The sequence below is a fragment of the Colobus angolensis genome, unplaced genomic scaffold, assembly GCF_000951035.1.
Source record: "Colobus angolensis palliatus isolate OR3802 unplaced genomic scaffold, Cang.pa_1.0 Scaffold5, whole genome shotgun sequence".
NCBI classification, from domain to species: Eukaryota; Metazoa; Chordata; class Mammalia; order Primates; family Cercopithecidae; genus Colobus; species Colobus angolensis.
The window spans coordinates 29,251,344-29,273,303 of NW_012118487.1; the positions used below are offsets into that span (position 1 = coordinate 29,251,344).

The 21,960-nt window shown below is 37.7% G+C and overlaps 1 protein-coding gene across 7 annotated transcripts in view; it reads right to left on the bottom strand.

Annotated features, from left to right (window-relative positions):
* RXFP1 (relaxin/insulin-like family peptide receptor 1) overlaps nucleotides 1-21,960 on the bottom strand; it is a 127,239-nt gene that overhangs the window by 77,971 nt on the left and 27,308 nt on the right. For 4 of the 7 annotated variants that reach the window (XM_011959706.1, XM_011959707.1, XM_011959705.1 and 1 more), the window contains one exon: nucleotides 4,173-4,310. In XM_011959706.1, coding sequence (XP_011815096.1) covers nucleotides 4,173-4,310 — 138 coding nt within the window. Of the gene's footprint in view, nucleotides 1-4,119; nucleotides 4,311-21,960 lie in introns of all 7 variants that reach the window. The other 3 variants (XM_011959711.1, XM_011959708.1, XM_011959709.1) reach the window with 2 other exon arrangements.

Consider the following 21,960-nt stretch of genomic DNA (forward strand, 5'->3'; position numbering starts at 1 on the left):
AGAAGGAGAAGGAGAAGGAGAAGGAGAAGAAGAAGGAGAAACAGCCTTAGGAGCATAAATTATCCAGATACTATAAAATGAAGGAAAAAACCACTCAGCTCACAAAGGAAATTAAAGCAATTAGAGGCAAGCAGAAATAACTGCATCTCATAATTTTTCCATCACCTGGACTCTAAAGATGGTGATGAAAGTCTGCCATCCTTCCTGGAAAGTTCCAGCCTATTTTTGCATGGACAGCAGCAGCATGCTGCTGGGCATCTTTGAGGTTTTGAACGGGGTTAATTTTCTTTTTTTCTATTTCTAGATGACTGCCACTACTACAGTACCGGTTTTCCTAGAGGAGCTAAAAGTTGTAGATAATTGATAATAATGGAGTTTGTGAGCAAGTTAGAATGCTTGTGTATCATACTGAAAACCTGATTCTACTGTATCTCTGCTGTCGCTACCATTTTGCATGCACTCCTGATTTTCTGCTCACTGGGTTTAGGTTCACGGTTCTCAAAACTTAGTGTGTATTAGAATGACACGAGGCTCTTACTAAAACAGACCTTTTGATTCAATAGGTCTGGGATGGAGCCTGAGAACTTGCATTTCTTTTTTAAAATTTTTTGTATAAATGTTTTAAAATAATTATTGTTTCTTTTTTAAAAAAAATTGACACAGGTTTTTGCCATGTTACCTAGGCTGATCTCCAACTCCTGGACTCAAGCAATCCTCCCACTTTGGCCTCTCAAAGTGCTGGGATTACAGGTGTGAGTCACTGGGACTGGCCAAAATGTGTATTTCTAATTTCCTGGGTGATGTTGATGAGTTTGGTCTCAGGACTACTTTTGGAGATCCAGTGGTCTTGGTGAATTTCAAGAAAGTTATGTGATTCTGGCATAAGAAGATCAGTAACAAATTGAAATAGTTATTTTTTACATAGACATGTCTTTATAAGAGTGAATTATGATCTTTCCCAGATTTCCAAAACTGGACTTGAGAGTTTTCAAATGTTGGCAATAGTGAATCAAGGACACAGACAAGGTCCCAGACATCATGGCATAGCTGATCCACAGATGGCTGCAGGTGCATAAGAAAATCCAGCTGAAACCAGAACTGCCTGGCTTATCTCAGTGGAGTCCATCCAAAATTGCTGAGCCCAAGAATCATATGCTAAATAAGTGGTTACTTTTTACGCCACTATGTTTGTAATATAATTCAGCTAACTGATACACTAGGTAACATTTACTGAGTGCTAATTTCATGGACTGTAGTCTTAGGTCAGGTTACTATAACTAAGTATCACAGATTGGGTGGCTTAAACATAAACATTTATTTTTCACAGTTCTAGAGACTGGGCGGTCCAAGATCAAGGTGCTGGTAGTCATGTCTAGTGATGGCCCACTTTCTGGTTTACAGACAGCAGACTTCTTGCTGTTTCCTTACATGGTGGAGAGATGAAGCAAGCTCCCTTAAGACTCATAAGGATACTAATCCACCCTTATGGCCTCAGGTATTCCTAATTACATCCCCCAAATTCCATCTCCAAATCCTATCACACTGGGGGATGGGGCTTCAACATATGAACTTTATGGGGTACCCCAGCATTCAGTCCAGAGTACCTGCACTCTGCTAAGCATCTCGGATACATTATCTCATGGAATCCTGTTAACAACCCATGAACATGGATGCTCCTATCATTCCCATTTTATAGAAAAGAAAACAAGCCATTCTTTGCCTCGCTTTATAGCTAGAGTTTAACTCTGATTACTGAACTTCTCTCTGAAACCCCAATGCCCTATGGCTTCTGTCTAAATGTGCTTTTTGGTGAATCCTGAGAAACTTGCATGATTTTAAGGATTATTACTGTAAGGATTGCTACTTTTGCTACTTGGCCTCTTTAAACTTAGCACTAAAGCTAGAGTTTCCAAGCTTTTTTTCCACTGAGAAGCTACATTTGCTGATAAATTTGCTACTCCCACCACGTTCCTTTCCTGCTTCCAGCTACCATTTTAATTGGAGTGAAATTTTCCTGTTGCTCTGTCTAGAACTCTCTATTTGAATTGCCAGCAGGTCGAGGGGGAATTGGCTGGCAGTGGGCAAAACACTGTTTCATCTAATTAAAAAATTATGTAATATTAATTTATTTTAACAAGATTTTATTTTTAAAAATAAATGAAAACATATTTATAGCCATCCAAATCAAATACAATTGTAGCTTAAGCTCACTAGTTTAGATAGTGTGGTTATACTTGAGTTACTACCATCACATAGAAATAGTGTTTCAAACTAACAAGTGTCAAAAATAAAATCAGATCGAGTTATAAAAATTTAAGAGTTTATTATCATACAGCAAGAGAAAGTACAACTCGGTATCAGGGAGCTTTCAGCCCAGGCGGTAGGAAAGCTCAGAGGCATGTATTATAGGATTGCTCATAAAGTGAAAATGAGGAAATTCTTCAACCTTTTCCATGACTGGTTATTACAATGGGGTTTCCAGGTGATAGGGGATTGGTTAAAAGTGATTTATCTTATACCACTTTAGAAAGACGATTTAAGTTTTGTTTGTGATTATCAGAGGCATTTACAAGAAACAACCTAAGTTTCAGTTACGTTTTCAAGAAATAAGTTCAGTTAAGGTTTGCTTGTGTGACCCAGCTGATTTTTTTCAGGTAGGAGGATTTTCAAGCCTGGTGTTCATCTTATTTTATGTTAATGGAAACTTAATTCCTTCAAGGTAGTTTCTTAAAAAGCCTGAACTACTTGGGGGAGTGATCCCAGCAAGGCCTCATCAGCGTATATTATTTATGTGACACTTTGCATACTAACATTGTTATGCATCTTTTTGTCCTCCAAAAGAGTACCTTACTTCTTGACAGGTGAGAAATCTTACTGTATTACATTATTAACCGAAGTTTATTTTCCCAGTGACTCAGATCCAAACAATTCAGGTTCTAACTTTGTATTTTTAAGGCTTCAGAAGTTTGAACAAAATTCTAACTGAAAGCTATTTTCGTATATTCAAATTGGCCAGAAGCCCTACTTACCAGCTTTATAAATCCAGAGGTATGGTTGTTGGTTAAGTAGTAAGTTGTATTTACTATTGTTTGTTTTGTCTCTTTTAGAAGGACTCACTTTTCTTCCCAAAAGAAAGGGCAACAGCATCCAACACTTAGATAGCACCTCCTAGATGTCCTAATTCTGTACTCTTAATCTTCCTGAATTCTTATAGTATAGGCACAATTACCACACCCTTTTATAAAATGAGGAAACTGAGGCACAGAGAGGCTAGGAAATGTTCTCAAGTTTACATAATTGGTTATCGTTGTACCCCAGTTCAAACTTGGGCAGTCTGGCTCCTGTATTCTCAATTTCAACAGTATTCTGCTTCTAACACCTTATTTGGACAGGTTTGTTGGGTTAAAACAGGGGTGTCCAGACTTTGGGCTTCCCTGGGCCACATTGGAAGAAGAGTTGTCTTGGACCACAAATAAATACACTTACATTAATGATAGCTGATGAGCTTAAAAAAAAAAAAATCACAAAAAAATCTAATGCTTTCAAAAACCTTATGAATTTGTGTTGGGCTCTGTTCAAAGCCGTCCTGGGCCGCATGCAGCCTCGGGGCTGTGGGTTGGACAATCTTGGTTAAAACTTACTCTATGAGCAACCATCACTTGCCTGGAATATTGGCTGTGATACCATTACATAGAAAAGAGTGGATATTAAGTCTGGGCGCTGTGGCTCATGCCTGTAATTCCAGCACTTTGGGAGGAAGAGGCGGGCAGATCACGAGGTTAGGAGATTGGGACCATCCTGGCTAACGCAGCGAAACCCCATCTCTACTAAAAATACAAAATATTAGCTGGGCGTGGCAGTGGGTACCTGTAGTTCAGCTACTTGGGAGGCTGAGGCAGGTGAACCCGGGAGGCGGAGCTTGCAGTGAGCCGAGATCGCGCCACTGCACTCCAGCCTGGCAACAAAGCAAGACTCTGTCTCAAAAAAAAAAAAAAAAAAAAAAAAACAGAGTGGATATTTTAAGCTATTGAAATAAGTGTAAGATTTCCTTAAGCAACATATGTTTTGTATTTCAATTTAGTTTTGTCTTTTTGTTGAGGGAAGTCCCAGCGACTTCACCTTCAGTCCTTTCTGCCCCTTTCTCTCACCGTGACTGCAGGGGCTTCACTCACCACAGTTGTCCTCATCGGCCTGATTCCCACAGTCGTCCACACCGTTACAGTGCAGGAGCTGAGGCAAGCACTTTGTGATGTTCCCACAGGGGAAATAGCCAAGGGAGCACTTGACATCCTGTCCATCCCCGTGATAAACTGGGGAAAAGGGGAGAAGACACAAAGTTGGAAGGAGGTTAATGCAAAGGCATGGCAAAGAGCAGCTTCTCCCTGATATTTTATCATCATTTGTCTTTCTCATCATGGTTTATACAACCCTGATGCCAGTTATTTTCCAGGAACCTTCACCTCTTAGGATGTTCTTTCCATGATTCCAGAAGATGCCAACATTTTCCTCTTTGCCTTTGTTCATTTTGTTTCCCACCCGAATGTCCTCTCCATTCCTCTCTTTTATGAAACGTCTGCCCATACTTCACAGTTCAATCCAATTACCCTCTTCTACAAACAATTTTCAGCCAATAATTTTAAAAACAGAAATTTGTTGTATTCTTACTATGGGCTCAGAATCAAGGCCGGTCCGGTATTGAAACGATTTCATTATCTGGAGAAAACCCGTGGTTCATTGTCTCACCCCGAGATGATTAAGGACGTGGACACACATGTGGAGTAGGTTAAGGAGAGGAAAGTTTAATAGACAAAAAGGAAGAGAGAGAAAGCTTCCTCAGGATGAGAAAGTGGGTGGCCCAAGAGAGCGTTTCCGGGTTTTGGGGCAGAACATGATTGATTTTGTACCGAGGCTTGAGGAGGCGGTGATTGATTTACATAAAGCCCAGGGGGCTGGTTTCACCAGGTGTGTCATTTACATAGTCTGTGAAAAGACTGAAAAGACTGGCCCTAATCTTTTATTATGCAAATGTGGCTTCTACCTGGCTGTCCCCATGACACCTGCACACGTGGCTTTACCTGGCCAGTGCTGTGATACCTACACACATGGTGATAAGGAAAAGGGAGCAGGAATCGCCAATTGAATGTATCTGGCTTCCAGGTACAGCTGCTGGTATTTACATATGAAAGCTTACAGCTTGCATATCTGTGCTTGCAGCTTGACTTTTCAGGCTGCTTTCTGTTAGAAAAGAAATGGTTTGGAGCTGCTTTTCATTAAAGGAAAATTCCACCGAGGACTCTTTTACTCTTTCTTTTTTTTTTTTTTTTTTTGAGACAGAGTTTCGCTCTTGTCGCCCAGGGTGGATTTTTTTTTTTTTTTTTTTGAGACAGAGTTTCGCTCTTGTCGCCCAGGGTGGAGTGCCATGGCACAATCTTGGCTCACTGCAACCTCCGCCTCCCAGGTTCAAGCGATTCTTCTGCCTCAGCCTCCTGAGTGGCTGAGATTACAGGCATGCACCACCACGCCTGGCTAATTTTGTATTTTTAGTAGAGACGGGATTTCACCATGTTGATTAGGCTGGTCTCGAACTCCTGACCTCAGGTGATCCACCCATCTCGGCCTCCCAAAGTGCTGGGATTACAGATGTGAGCCACTGTACCCGGCCTCTTTTACCCTTCTAACTGCCTAAAATAATTTCTTAATAACTCCTGTAATAGTATTAGAGAAAGAAGAAGTCATAGAGGATAACAGGAAAGCAGGTGCCATGTGATCATTTCTATATTGGATAGTTGCTAAGTGTAAGGCCCTGTACAAGATGTTATGCATGCATCATTGAATGAAACAGAGTTCCTGCCCTAGGGGAGGTTACCATCTCCCAGGGAGGATACACTGAACAAGTTAATAAAGAATTACAATTTATGGAGAGGTCCAAAAAGAAAGAAAACAGGTGATGTAATGGAAAATAACTATGTGCTGGTACTTTGTACAAGGGGTAGTTAGAGGGAGGCCTCTGTAAAATGGTGCCATGTAAGCTGAGATCTGGAGGAAGAAAAGGAAATCACCTATGAGAGTAGGGGAGGTAGTAGTGGGAAAGTGGTGGTGGTAGTTAAAGTGGTGAGGAAGAGGCTTCAGGCTGAGGATTAGGGAACTCTGGGAAGGTTGTGGTGATGGAGCCCAGCGAGCAGGGGACAAGTGACATGAGCTGAGGTTGATGAGGTAGAGAAGTATCCTTGGGCAAAGGGAAAAAGTTTGGGTTTTATTTAAAATGCAAAGAGGAATCAATGAAGGATTTGAAGCCAAGGGGCCACTTAGAAAACAGGTATGTTTTGTTCACATAATTCTGGCTACTGGGGTGGAGTGCCATTGGGTAGGAGACTTGAGGGGAGGGTAAGAGGAAAAGCTGGGCTGCTGATTGGGAAACTTTGCAGTGCTCCAGGTAACAGACAAATGAGGTTTAGTCTAGAATGATGCCAGTGGAGAGGAGAGAAGTGAACATATTTTACATGTAATTTAGGGGTAGAATGGAAATGGACAGAATCTTCTGAACTGGTTTGACCAGCTGGAAGCATGGCAGTGCCACTACTGAGACTCTCTGGGGGAACCATAGGGTGCAAGAATAAAGATAGCTCATTTGCCTTTATTTCCATCCTTACCCAAGAGCTTCACCATGTGAGTTTTCTAACTTAGATCAACACTTTCTCACTCACTTCAACACTTTAAAACCCCTTCTTCAATCCAGAAGTCCCATTCTGGTTTTTTATACCTTCCCCAATTCCTGGAACTCCTCCTCCATCACCACCATTCGTCACCATCACTTCCTCCTGAAATTTGTGCTCCAGCCTTGTTGGAATTCCTGACTCAGACTTTATTGGCTTGAATCGAGGTGAGATTCTAATCCTATTAGATAAATATTCTTTTACTTCATTTTTTGAAGAAAATTAGTCATTATTTGCAATCGTGTTTCTAGGAAAGAATGTGTTTGAGTGCCCAAGCTAATTTAAAGGCTAAAGTTTTGAAATATTATCTGCTTTGCTATATTTATACCCCTACAAATAAACATTTAATAGAATGAAGAGGACTATAAAAACTTCAAAACTATCAATACTTCAAAAAGCAGTCCACTTTAACCTCTTTGCACCAGACACACTCATCTACACTAACAATCAATTAATTAAATTTCATCACATATTGGTTGTCCAATTGTTTCAAGTGTTTTAATCTTATCCCCCCCCCACCCACACACACTCAAAAGAACACTCATTGTAAACAAAGCCCATGTCATTGTTTGTATCTCTGGTTAGGGATGCTGAAAATTGTTGAATAGTAAAATTAGAGGAGACAAACTTAAGAAGTAAAAATTGTTTCACAAACAATTGAAAGGTATGAATATTTGATAACATTTTACATAACCATCCTATTCTGACTTTGAAGGGCAACCATGCCATTTTAAAAAGTAGACTTTATTTTTGATAGCTATTAGGTTCACAGCAAAATAGAGTAAAAGGTACGGAGAGTGCCCATGTATTCCCTGCCTCGTGCACCTCCACCATCAACACTCTCCCCAGTCCAGAGTGGTGCATTTGTTGCAGCTGATGAACCTACATTGACACATCATTGTCACCCAAAGTCCGTAGTTTACATTGGAGTTCACTCTTGATGTTGTACATTCTATGGGTTTGGACAAATGTATAATGACACGTGTCCACCATTGTAGTATCATACAGAGTAGTTTCATTGCTCTACTTGTCCTCTGGTAACCACTGAACTTTTTATTATCTCCATAGTTCTTCTTTTTCCAGAATGGTATGTCATTGGAATCATGCAGTATGTAGCCTTTTCAAACTGGCTTCTCACACTTAGTAACATATATTCATCCACTCACTTACTGAAAGACATCTTGGTTGCTTCTAAGTTTTGGCAATTATAAATAAGCTGCTATAAACATCTGTGTGCAGGTTTTTGTGTCGGCCACATATTAACCATAACACTTTAAAATCTGAGATTTATATAATTTCAAAGGTTTCTGTAGACTCCCAGTACAGTTATGTTCTTATTCTCCTTACCAAGTTTGTAAATCTTTGGAACTTTCTAGAATGCTCATAATTATGAAGAAATAAGAACAGAATAGTTTGAATAATCATTAAGAGCTTATTATGTAAAAATGTATTTGGGGTCAATGATCAAAGGATGAAAAAAATAAAAGTGACTACTTATTTTGTGAAGTATAGTGAGACTTCTTAATAACAGGGCAATTAACATTCTCATAGAGAAGCAATCCATCTATGACAGGCTTTGACTGTATGTAGTCATTTCAGAGCACATAGTTTGATGAAGCACACAGTCAAATCTATATAATAATTAGCTGTGCTATAAATAATGTTCTCACTTGTGAAATTATTCAAAATTAATTTTTTTCAACCAATTTTTTAAAACAAAGTCAAAAAAAGGGATTTGCATGCCGAAGGCCATTACTGGCAGAACATCACATATTTCAGAGATCTCAAGCATACATATAAATAAACTGATCTGTGTTGGGACTTTTTATATCTTTATTAATTTTTAAAGAACACTTTAAACACCAAGATTTTAAAAAGAATTCTTGGGCCGGGCGCGATGGCTCAAGCCTGTAATCCCAGCACTTTGGGAGGCCGAGACGGGCGGATCACGAGGTCAGGAGATCGAGACCATCCTGGCTAACATGGTGAAACCCCGTCTCTACTAAAAAATACAAAAAAACTAGCCGGGCGACGCGGCGGGCGCCTGTAGTCCCAGCTACCCGGGAGGCTGAGGCAGGAGAATGGCGTGAACCCGGGAGGCGGGGCTTGCAGTGAGTTGAGATCCGACCATTGCACTCCAGCCTGGGCGGCAGAGCGAGACTCCGTCTCAAAAAAAAAAAAAAAAGAAGAATTCTTGGATGAATTGTCAGCCTCCAGCCACAGATACTTTGAAGATGTTTTAACTGGCCATACCTGCCTGTGTTTTCATGAAGCTCTTTTGAATATTCTTCTCCACATAACTTCTTTTCTGAATTTTATCCTTTTATGTCCTGTCTTTAAAATTTATATTTAGTGGCAGATAGAGCTCCTCAATGATTGCATCATGAAATTAGTTCTACATTTTCATAACATTATGATTCAACAGCTATATCAGGAATCTTAAATTTTTTTTTTTTATTTTTTTTTATTTTTTTTTAATTATACTTTAAGTTCTAGGGTACATGTGCATAACGTGCAGGTTTGTTACATATGTATACTTGTGCCATGTTGGTGTGCTGCACCCATCAACTCGTCAGCACCCATCAATTCATCATTTATATCAGGTATAACTCCCCAATGCAATCCCTCCCCCCTCCCCCCTCCCCATGATAAGCCCCAGTGTGTGATGTTCCCCTTCCCAAGTCCAAGTGATCTCATTGTTCAGTTCCCACCTATGAGTGAGAACATGCGGTGTTTGGTTTTCTCTTCTTGTGATAGTTTGCTAAGAATGATGGTTTCCAGCTGCATCCATGTCCCTACAAAGGACGCAAACTCATCCTTTTTTATGGCTGCATAGTATTCCATGGTGTATATGTGCCACATTTTCTTAATCCAGTCTGTCACAGATGGACATGTGGGTTGAGGAATCTTAAATATTTTTAAGTGATATTTTAAAAGTAACTTTTGGGCCAGGTGTGGTGGCTTATGCCTGTAAGCCCAGCACTGTGCGAGGTCGAGGCGGGCAGATATCTGAGGTCAGGAGTTGGAGACCAGCCTGGCCAGTGTGGTGAAACCCCGTCTCCACTAAAAACGCAAAAAGTTAGCCAAGTTGCTGGCAGGCGTCTGTAATCCCAGCTACTCGGGAGGCTGAGGCAGGAGAATCACTTGAACCCAGAGAGTGGAGGTTGCAGTGAGCCGAGATTGCACCACTGCACCCCAGCCTTGGCAACAAGAGTGAAACTGTCTCCAAAAAAAAAAAAAAAAAAAGTAACTTTAAAATGTTGAGATAATCTCAAACTGAGAAGTTGCAAGTATCAGATAAAGAACATTTCCCCACCACCCCACCATTTGAGAGTAAGTTTTTGACCTGATGCTCTGGCACCCTTAAATACTTTAGTATTTCCTACAAACAAGAACATTTTCCTGTGTAAACAGAACCATTAAAATCAGGAATTTAACATGGAGTTGTTACTACTACTTAAACTTCAGAACCCATTAACGTTTATATATTGCCCCCACAAGATGTCCTTTATAGTAAAAGGATCTGGTTTGGAATCACTCCTTGCATTTAATTGTCACATTTCTTTAGCCTGTTTTCATTTTCATGGCCTTGATACTTGAAAAATGCAAGACAATTATTTTGTAGAATGTCCTGAATTTGGGTTGTCTGATGTCTATCATAATTAGATTCAGGTTATGCATCTTTGGCATGAAATGAACACAAGTGATGCTCATTTCAACCTGTCAGGTAGTACAAGATGTTCATTTTTTCCATTAGTGATTTCACCCAAATTCCTTTGTAATTAATACACATTTTGTAGAGGGGTACTTTGAAACTGCAAAAATACCTTTCCTCATCAAAATGTTAATTTATTCATTTACTTATTTCTATCAGGTAGACTTATGGCTTCCTATTTTGTTCAATGGGTTACAATCTGTTGATTATTATTATGTATTCTGATGTGCGAGTTGTCTCGAATTGGACCAGTAGGAACTCTTTTAACCTAGCTTTGGTGTCTTTGTAATATTTATGCATCATTTTTTGAGCACTTCCTTGCTTTCTGGCACTACAAGATGTTTCAGGATCATCTTGCATTTTCCCTGCTATAGCCCTGTAACCAGCCATTTCTCTAAGGAGCTCTGGATCCTCTCTGGGTAGAATGGTATTTAGAAGCCAAGATGTAGACTCAAGGTAAGCTCACTGATAGTGGGGTATCACTGCCACCAGGTCTCTCAGTGGACAGACTAGGAAATATATGTATGGTTATTCATACATAAACACATTTCCATCTATATTAATTTCTCTGTATGTTTCTAGATACTGAAAACTATGAAGTTCATGTCCAGTTCCTATCCATCACTATAGGCTCAGTCTAATTTTCTCCCTTTACGTATCTGTTACTCCCTTTCCTGACAATGAGAAGCCTGCTTTCTATTAACTTAATATATTTATTATCTTGACAGATCCTCTTTCCTGCATGTATGCTCTCCTTGCCTTACTCAGTGCAGACTCTCACTTACATAAGCACTCTCCCCACCCTGTTTAGGACCAGGCACCAGCCCCCTCTAAGGATGCCCTTCTCACCCCAGTGGAACTCCGAAATTTCTCTCTGGACCACTACTCTATCACACTCAACACAGAAAAATACCTTCTTCTGATCCACCAAATGACTTTAGAACTCAGTTGTTTAGGAATAGAGGTAGAAAGGCAAGGGGCCAGTAAGTGATGTTTATAGGAAAACTTTACAAAAGTCTAAAACAAAAAGCATTTCCTTTTTAGCATGGAACCATATCCATAAGAATGGCAATAATTCACAGTGCAATAACACAAATCAATAGAAAAAATGATATTGAGTCCCTCTGGAAAAGTATGCCCAAAGAGTGACAGAAGTAATAGTTTCTAGAAGAGCAAGTAAACATGCTCTCGTTGTGTAACCCAGCTATCCATCTGCCCTGAATACTGTTTTTGTCCTGATCCAGCCTAAATATTTCAGTGGTTGACAATGTTTTTAAGTGGTTGACAATTTTGAGAAGGTGAGAGACAGCAGAGTTTATATTTCAGTGCAAATTAGCTTAACTACCCTCTTTAGACTGACAGTTGTCATGAAGTCTCTCTGGCTTGGAGGATGAAAGGGATTCAGCTTTTCCAGCACTGAGTTTCCAGCCTCCCTGGCCACCACTGTTCTTAAGGTTTGGATCTGCCCTCAGCTCCTGCATCTTTTATTTATTTCTCATGCAAAGTAATTTAGTCTTCTTCCAAATATGTGTATAACCAGAGGTAGGGGCTTAGATCTGCTTATAAGGCAGTAGGGATTATACATAACAATTTAAAAATGTCCCCCACCCCTGTACCCTGGTAGCTTTTCCAAAATATCTCTACATGTGGAACTGTCAGGATATGGGGTAAAATATGAAAACATATTGATATTGGAATATGAACGATCAACAGTTGCAATGAATAGGGTCCTTCAAGTATGGTTGGAATGCCAACTTTTGAATAGTTTAGTGTTGGAACTGTCATATTTATGACTCCTAAGGGCTATAAATTGGGTGGCCCAATAACAAAATTTCTAAGATCAGACGTTACATTAAGTTTTTTTTAAAGTAATTGTGCTGTTATAATGTTATAACATTATACGTTATAACATTATATAATTATGTTATAACATTATATAATATAATATAACATATAACTATATATAACATAATTATATAATTATATGTTATAATCATAGAATCATATACTTACATGTTATATAATTATATAATTGCTATAACATTATAGTGTTATATATGTTGTATGTTATATAATATGTTATATAATATATAACATATATAACATTATGTTATAACATATATTATATATTATATAACATATATAACATGTTATAACAATATACATTTATATATAACATGTTATAACAATATACATTTGTATATAACATATATTGTTATAACATAACAATATGTTATAAAGTATATATTATATACATAATATAACATATAACATTATATATACATAACATTATATAATATAATGTTATAATGACTACAATGTCACTAGGTGATAGGAATTTTTTGGCTCCATTGTAATCTTATGGGACCGCTGTCATATATAGGGTCCGTTCCATTGCTAACTGAAATGTTCTATGTTCTATGACTGTATGTTACAACTCTGTAAGTTGTAGAATACTTATAATAATGCAAATGATTTATTGTTCATAGAAATGCAGATTATGTGTGACAGATAGATACAGACTGTGAGATACATTGATTACTGCCCCATAGATTATTGGTCTCTTTTGCATGTGTTAATCAGATTTATTTCAGTATTCCTGTTGGCGTGTGTGTGTGTGTGTGTGTGTGTGTGTGTGTGTGTGTGTGTTGAATTCTCCTTTGAGTTATTTGTAACATCTTACTGGTTCCCTCATTAGTAAACGAATTAAAGTCTTTGAGGTCTCTGAGACATTTTTATTTTATATTTTATGAATATCATTATTTCACCTCCCTTCCTTCTTCTTTCACTTCTACTTCTTTTTAAATTATCTTTTAGCAGGTGTGAGGACCCACTCAGAACCCCAGGGTTGGTACAAAGATTATTTTAAGGTGAAGACATTTGAGAATCAACAGATGCCAGATGCAGAAAGAAGCTTTCTCAGAGCTTCCTTTATCTGACTAAAATCGGAAACTTCTGGGAAATAATCCTTCCCTAAATTCCCTCTTTTGGGTGAGTCTACTCCCAGGAGAAAGACTGACAGTAAACCTGTCATACATCCCTTCCCTGGGGAAATTCATATCCTTAAAGGATGGATAGGCTACAAGCACCTGCCTAAACAAACATCATCACAAACTTTATCTCCTGTTTTTTCTTCTAAAAATCCCTTTGTCCTTCCTGAATAAATGATTTTCTTCCCATGGAAGCCTTTTCTTCCTCTCCCTTTCCCCTACTTAGGAATATTAGCCTCTAACTTTAACTGTTTGGCAAGCTAGCTATTACTTTAGTTAGCTGCCATATGCATACAAATCAGCCTCTTGTTGGTTTAATTTGCAGGTTCCCAGTCCTTGAACGTAAGGGCAAAGAAAAAGTGTTTCCTCTGGGACACAGATCTAACTTGAACACAGGGGATCTGTACTTTAGGATCAACTGCCCCGGAGGGGTGTGCACTCGGGGTTCCTTTAACAAAAGTTTCAGGTGGAATCATCCCAGTTATAGAAAACTCAAGATATATATCCTGGTAAAAAAAATTGTTGGCTCAAAAGTAACCTCAGCTTGTTTGAGATTAAACTCTTGTTGATCCGTTATGATAAAATTCTCCCCTTAATAAATATGTGTATTTTAAACCGTGATAAATTTCAGAATATAGAGATAATAAAATTAATCAAATATTTAGTATTGGCATTATATTTTAATGTGGGAATAATCTGTGCTTATTGGGGGGTTGGAGTGTTTTTTATGATTAAGAGAATTAGGCAATTAAAGAATAACAGATGAACCTACTAATTTCAACTTAAAACAGGTAATTAAATTCACACTTGTGATTTTACATCATAAGAGAATTTAAGTCTATAAGCAGCACTGGATTATTTAAGATAACTTGACATTTACTATATTTAAAATACGTTTTATTGGATTTTCTAAAGTTTTTAAGCACGCATTTAAAATACAGGTTGAGGCCGGGTGCAGTGGCTCATGCCTGTAATCCCAGCACTTTGGGAGGCTGATGCAGGCAGATCACTTGAGGTCAGGAGTTCGAGACCAGCCTGGCCAAAATGGTAAAACCCTGTCTCTACTAATAATACAAAAATTAGCTGAGCATGGTAGCACACACCTGTAATCCTGGCTACTCAGGAGACTGAGGCGCAAGAATCACTTGAACCCGGGAGGTGGAGCTTGCAGTGAGATCACACCATTGCACTCCAGTGTAAATACAGGTTGTATACTTCTTATTCAAAATGCTTGGGAACATAAGAGTTTTAGATTTCAGATTTTTTCAGATTTTGGAATATTTGCAAATGCATTCTCAGATATTTTGGAAATGAAACCCAAATCTAAACACAGAATTTATTTGTTTCATATATACTTTATACATATGACCTGAAAGTAAGTTTATACAATATTAATTTGATTTTATGCATGAAACAGTTTTGACTGCATTTTGGCTGCAACCAATTACATTAGGTCAGCTGTGAAATTTTCCACTGTGACATCTTGTCAGTGCTCAAGAAGTTTCAGAGTTTGAAACATTTCAGATTTCAAAATTTCAGATTAGGGATACTCAACTTGTATTTAGAATAAAATTAATCATTACGTTTAAGATGCTGTTTAAAACAGTTCATTATACTTTGTCTTGAATGAGACTGGTTAAAAGTTCAATTTTTCCAACTCGAGTTAAACATTTATAAACTAAAAAGTGAAGGAGATTGGTTTTATTTTACAAGATTTATAAGTAGAAAATAGGTTTGTAAATTGAAGTTAAAGGCTGAAGGGAAACATGGTTTTTGAATTTGTTTTTTGAATTTGTTACCATAATAAAAGCATATTAATTTTAAACCCAAGTATAATAGACACTGTGGTTTGTTGATTCAATAGTGATTCCCAAAACCTTCTCTCTTGCTGCCCATCCATTAAAGAGGTTGGAAAGCAAAATACTTTCTTCCCCAGCTGGCCGGCTTTTTGGTGTCTAAGGGGCACAGTTCTGGCCAGTGAGACATGGGCAGACATCTGCTGAGGAAGTCCTGGAGGTGCTAGCTTTCTTGACAAGAGATGGATGGGGCTGTTGTCTTCCACCTTCTTTCTGCCTTGAACATGATGGGATGATTGTGTGAAACTGCAGCAACAGTTTTGGATCTATGAAGCAACACATATGCTGGCAAGACCAAGAAAACTCACAGATACCTACAAAATGCCAACCCTGGAATCATCAGGCTACTCGGACTCCTCTTTAGGTGAGAAAAACAAACCCTTCTTTGTTTAGGCCACGACGGGTCAGGTTTTCTTTTGTTGCCAGAAAATGCATTCCTAACTGATACATCAACAAACTCAGGAAACTCCAAAGTGTTCTTTCTGCAGAATCATTCTAGACATGAAGAAGCTCATGTTGGCAATTTACTTGAAAGGGTGATTGAAGGAGTAAGTGAAAGACTGATGGAGCTTGTAGGGACAGCAGTAGAAGGAGTCCAAGCTCTCTGAGCCTCGGGTATGAACTGCCATACAAATTCCTTCAGCTTTGGTGGGATGAGTGGTCCCTGTTGGGCTAATTGGGAAAAAAATCATCCCTGAACTATTAAATCTTTCTCTGGGACTCAGTCTACTGGAAGCCCCAAGAGAAATGTCTGGGAAGTAAAAAGATGGCTTAAGGTGTGGAGATATTGTTGGGACTGATATGTAGACAATACTTTATGTGATGTGCTCAGTGTAACAGGATGGTCTCAGGCAGCCTGCCAGCTTCATTACCTGCAGCTACCTGGGTTAGTTACATCCATGAACCTGAAGGAGAAAAAGCCAGAGGAAAGCTTTCCATCCTTTTTCTTCCTGCAGACATTATGTAAACTTTCCTGGAATAGGAGAATAGAAGTTGTGTTTACTCTTTGGTAAAAAAGTCCTTACTGAGTAAAATAACTTGTAGACATTTTATCACTTGGTTTTACATGAATGTATATTCATAGTTCTGAGGTTTCTCTGACCCGAGGTTAAATAATTTGATTTCACTTATGGAAATTCACTAATATCAGTGCAACAATCAGAAGTACTTAACAGAAAAATTATTGTAGAATTGTGTAAAGATACCAATTTGCCATTGAAAAGACAATTGCAATTCTATGAAGAATTTCTACCTTCCTAGTTTGCATGATACCATCTTGTGCTTCACATTAAAGTAGAAAAAAGTAGCTTTTCTTTTTGTTGTAAATACATCAACCATAAAATTATAATTCACAGCCGCTTGTCTTAATACTGGATATGTAATGGGTATATGAATTTTTTTTTAAAGCACATCTATTACTAGTATAGGGGAAAAAAAGCTTAGTATTGGGAATCAGTGCAGTGGGGCAGGGAGGTCTAGCCTTCATCTGTCACCTTTCTAGATCTGTGACCTTCAGTACATTTTTTGAGCTTAAGTTTCATCATCTGGAAAATAAGTGGTTATATTAATCTAATGGTATCAAACATGGTTGAATAAAATTAGGGTTTCAGGAAGGTACCTCAGTTTTTACAAGTCTTTGACTAGAATTTTATTTTTGTTTTTACTTTCTGGGGGACAGGGTCTTGCTGTTGTCCAGGCTGGAGTGCAGTCGCATGATCATAGCTCACTGCAGCCTCTAACTCCTGGCCTTAAGCAATCCTCCTTGCCTCATCCTCCCAAAGTGCTGGGATTACAGGCATGAGCCACTGTGCCCAGCCAGAATCTTACTTTTCAAAATACATTTTAAACTAAAAAATATATAGTAAAGGCATATATAACTTTGTTAAATATGTAAAAGTTTTAACACAGTGTAAATAGTCAACATTTTAACTTATGCAACCAGATTAACCTTTTTTTGTAAACACAGATCTTGAATAACCATCTTTCCAGCTTTGTTTAAATGAAGAGTGAGATTTCAAAATCTGTTGAGGTTAATATTATGACAGCTGTCACTTAAAAGTTTTGTGTTCATATTTGGTTGCATGATTATTATTGATTGGTTCTATAATAAATATATTTTGTGAATGTATTTAGAAGTTTTAAAAATACTGATCACTTAGCTTGGTTCTTCAATTATACTCTTTCATGTCTATAGCTTTTCTGTACCCAAAAGCTATTTTTTCTGTACATGACCAGCAGCAACCTCATCTAGAATTCATATCAATTCAGGATTTCTCAGGCCTTCAAAATCTATGTTCAGTTTTGATAATCAAATGTATTTTATACAACTTCCCTAAGGTTTTGATGTATTTCTCATAGGGGTGAATATATATCTTGCTTAAGACTATATAACTTTTGTGGCTCCCTACCAACCAAGAAAATTTGGTTCAGCTTTATTTTTTTGTAGTTATTAAGAAAAGAATGAGAAATGGTTTTCCCAAACATAAACTTATATTAAAATATTGAATGTGCTATGCCAAACCACACGTGCCCTACTCTACCCATTGCCCCATTCCAATAGGCTACTCTTTATTGAGATTCTCTGTTTAGACGACTCTGTCTTGTTTGGCCATGAATAAGGAAGGCTCAATGATTTCTTGATATGAAGCCTAATTGGAGGAAGCAACTACTTTCCACCCTTTCCGTGTTCCTCCTAGTTGGGTGTGCATTTGCAAACGTATGCACCAAGCATTCGAGCACACAGAATGAGGACACCAATGAGGAAGGTGATGGCTTTATTTGAATAATTTTTCCTGCTTATTTTAAACTTAAATTTATTTTCTGCTAAAGGTGAGAGCCAGTTCCTTTCTCAGATCAAGAGCAAATAGGTGAGATAGAAAAGTTTAAGAAAATGGGATGTGATGCAGATTTCAGTAGGCTCACCTTACAGGAAAAATGTGTGGCTTAGGAGTGGATGTATTTCTCAAGATGTTTTGAAGGTTTTCTGATCAAATCAATAAAGTATTTAATATATCTGAATATATCTATGCACTAGGAATTTGTAAGGCACTGGGATTAGGACATTAATACTTTTAACAGAGATTGGGTAGCAAAAGAAACTCAGGATGGAATTGAAACACCCAGTGGAGCTGCAGTGCTGCAGTGGACAGTCAGTGAAGGTGACTCCATGATAATGATGAGGCATTTGGCTCTTTCAGCATGGATTAACTTAACACTTAATGTGGATACAAATGTATCTTGCTGTTAGTGGTACTTAAAATTAGACTTTTTGAATTACAGTTTTTAATTTGAATATTCTCATCTCATGTAAAAACCATTCATAGGCTGGGCACAGTGGCTTATGCCTGTAAGCCCAGCTTTGGGAGTCTGAGGCTGGAGGATTCCTTGGAGTCCAGGAATCTGAGGCTGCAGTAAGCTCTGATGGTCACCACTGCACTCCTGCCCTCCAGCCTAGGTGACAGAGGAGACCCTGCCTCCAAACAAACAAACACACTCATACTTTAAGGAATTTATCAATTCATTAAAAAATTTTCTAACTGAAAAACTACTCCAACTTAGGTGACAGAAGACACCCTGTCTCTAAACAAACAAACAAACAAACAAACTCATACTTTAAGGAATTTATCAATTAATTAAAAAAATTTCTTAACTGAAAAACTACTCCAACACATACAAACCTAAATTATTAGTTCAAAATTTGAGAGCAACTTGGAAACATGCTTAAACACTTAAATCCCAACAGCAGAAACATTTAAAAATTATTTACTTTAAAAATTGATACATATGTATCAATTATAATAACTGTAATTATACATATTTTGGGGACACAATTTGATTTTTCCATATATCTCTATGTTGTATAATGATTCAATTAGGGTAGTTAGTGTATCTATCATCTCATGCATTTATCATTTCTTTGTGGTGAGAACATTCAAAAGCCTCTCTTCTAGCTATTTCGTAATATATAATAATTTACCTTTAACCACAGTCACTCTACTGTGTAATAGAACACTGTAATTTATTCCTCCTATGTAATTGTAACTTTGTATCCTTTGACCAACCTCTTCCCATCCTTCTCTCTGCTCTGGTCACTACCGTTCTACTCTGTGTCTATGATACTATGATATCACCTTTTATAAAAGGATTGCTGGATCATATGGTAGTTTTATTTTTAATGTTTTGAGGAATCTCCATATTGTTTTCCATAATGGCTGTACTAATTTCCTACCAGCAGTGTGGAAGGGTTCCCATTTCTCCACATCCTTGCCAATACTTGTTTTCTTTTTTGATAATAGCCATTCTTACTGGAGTGAGGTGGTATCTCATTGTGGTTTGATTTGCATTTCCCTGATGATTAGTGATGTTGAGCATTTTTTCAGATATCTGTTGGCCAGTCGTAGGCTTTTATTTGAGAAACGTCCCTTAAGGTCTTTTGTCCATTTTTCAATTGTGTTTCTTTTTTATTTCTGTTAATTTTCTTATGTATTTTGGATATCAACTCCTTGTCAAATGTACAGTTTGCAAATATTTTCTCCCTTTCTGCAGGTTGTCTTTTCACTCTGTTAATTTCCTTTGCTGTGCAAAACCTTTTCAGTTTGATATAATCTATTTGTCTATTTTTGCTTTTGTTGCCTATATTTATGAGGTGTTATTTAAAAAATGGTTGCCAAGCCCAATGCGGTGACGTATTCCCCTTATGTTTTCTTCTAGCAGTTTCATAGTTTTGCATCTTACATTTAAGTCTTGAATTCATTTTGAGTTGTTTTTTGTATATTGCAAGAGGGAGGGTTGTAATCTCATTCTTCTACATGTGGATATTTTATTTTCCCAGAACCATTTATTGAAGAGACTGTATTTTCTCCAATGTGTGGTCTCGGCACCTTTGTCAAAACTCAGAAACATTTTAAATAAGCATTTAAATCTTCTTTTCCTTCTGAAAATTCTTTTTCTAAGGATGAGTCATTCCCCTATGACTATAAAATTGTGTGCATTGTCTGCATTTCATGGGGTCTGTGTGAGTGGTGCACAGAAAAGGAGAAAATGCTGTAACCTGTGCGCGGCTATTGCACCTTTCTCTTTGACATTATTTGGTTCCCAATGTAATTCGAAGACCAAAGCCAGAGAGTAAGTACAGTGGAATATTTTTATAATGCGCTTTTGAGAAAATTGCACCCTTTCATACAGTAAGGTGACTATGCTATGGCCGGTTATCATTTTTGGGGGGACACATAGTTTGACCTGAGTTATAGTCAAATCATAAATTCCTGTCTCAGAGCTAAAACCTTAAGGGTTTCAGTAAACATTTCTTGGGAACTAAGTTCTTAGTGACTTATCATTGAATGGAATAAACTAAGCTTTTTACTCTTACAGATTCTGACAGAAATGCAAAAACACAGTTTGTGTCTAGGGAACTCATGTAAACAACAACTCAGTAACACTATAACCCTCATTCTGTAACAACATTAAATGTTAATATGGAAAATGTTAGCATCATTGCTCTGAAATCAATGCAGTCACTGAATTAAAGGTAGTTTTGTTTACTTAAATTTGAAATAAAGTAATAGGTTGTAATTGATACATTTTAATTAAAATATTTTCCGCCAAGCATCAGATTTACTTTATTTTCTTAAAATAAAGTATTGTGTATATTGGAGCTTTACAACATGATATTATGAGATACATATAGCTAGTAACATAAGGTTACAATAGTGAATCAGATTAAAATATCTATCATTTCTAATTAAAATATTTATAGTGTTTCTGTACAGCTATGACTTTTTCAAGCACTAAGAGTTTAATTGTACTCTATAACTTATTTCCAGCATTTGAAATCCTCTTACAATCTATGAAAAACATTCAATATACGTATTTTTTTTTTTACGTCATTGCCCCCAGTCTCAAAGTGTATAAATAATTTGCTAAAATGCCTTGTTAGGAAGTAAAATTAAACAACAAAACACAAAAGAAAACCAAAAAGGAAACCATACACAAAGACAAACTTTCCCTATATTCAATTCATTTTTTTTTTTTTTTTTTGACAGAATCTCACTCTATTGCACAGGCTGGGGTGCAGTGGTGTGATCTCGGCTCACTGCAATTTCCACCTCCTGGGTTCAAGCAATTCTCCTGCCTCAACCTCCTGAGTAGGTGGGATTACAGGTGCACACCACCAGGCTCGGCTAATTTTTGTATTTTTAGTAGAGATGGGGTTTCACCATGTTGCCCAGGCTGGTCTCGAACTCCTGGATTCAAGCGATCCACCCACCTCGGCCTCCCAAAGTGCTGGCATTACAGGTGTGAGGGACTGTGCCCAGGCTGATTCATTTATTTTTAAAGATAATTTTTATCTTCAATCAGGTCTATCAATAATGATTTCAGATATCCAGAAACAAATTAAACAAACTATGATTATAAATAGGATTTAAAAATAAATTACATGGTGCAATTACAGAACTATAAATTCATAGCACAGGTATATACAGTTCAACAATTTGAAAAATGAAGTAGCTCTATATCTACTGATATAATAAGTTGTTTTTTTTTTTTTGTGACAGAGTCTTGCTCTGTCACCCAGGCTGGAGTGCAGTGGCTGGATGTTGGCTCACTGCAAGCTCCGCCTCCCGGGTTCACGCCATTCTCCTGCCTCAGCCTCCCAAGTAGCTGGGACTACAGGCGCCCGCCACCTC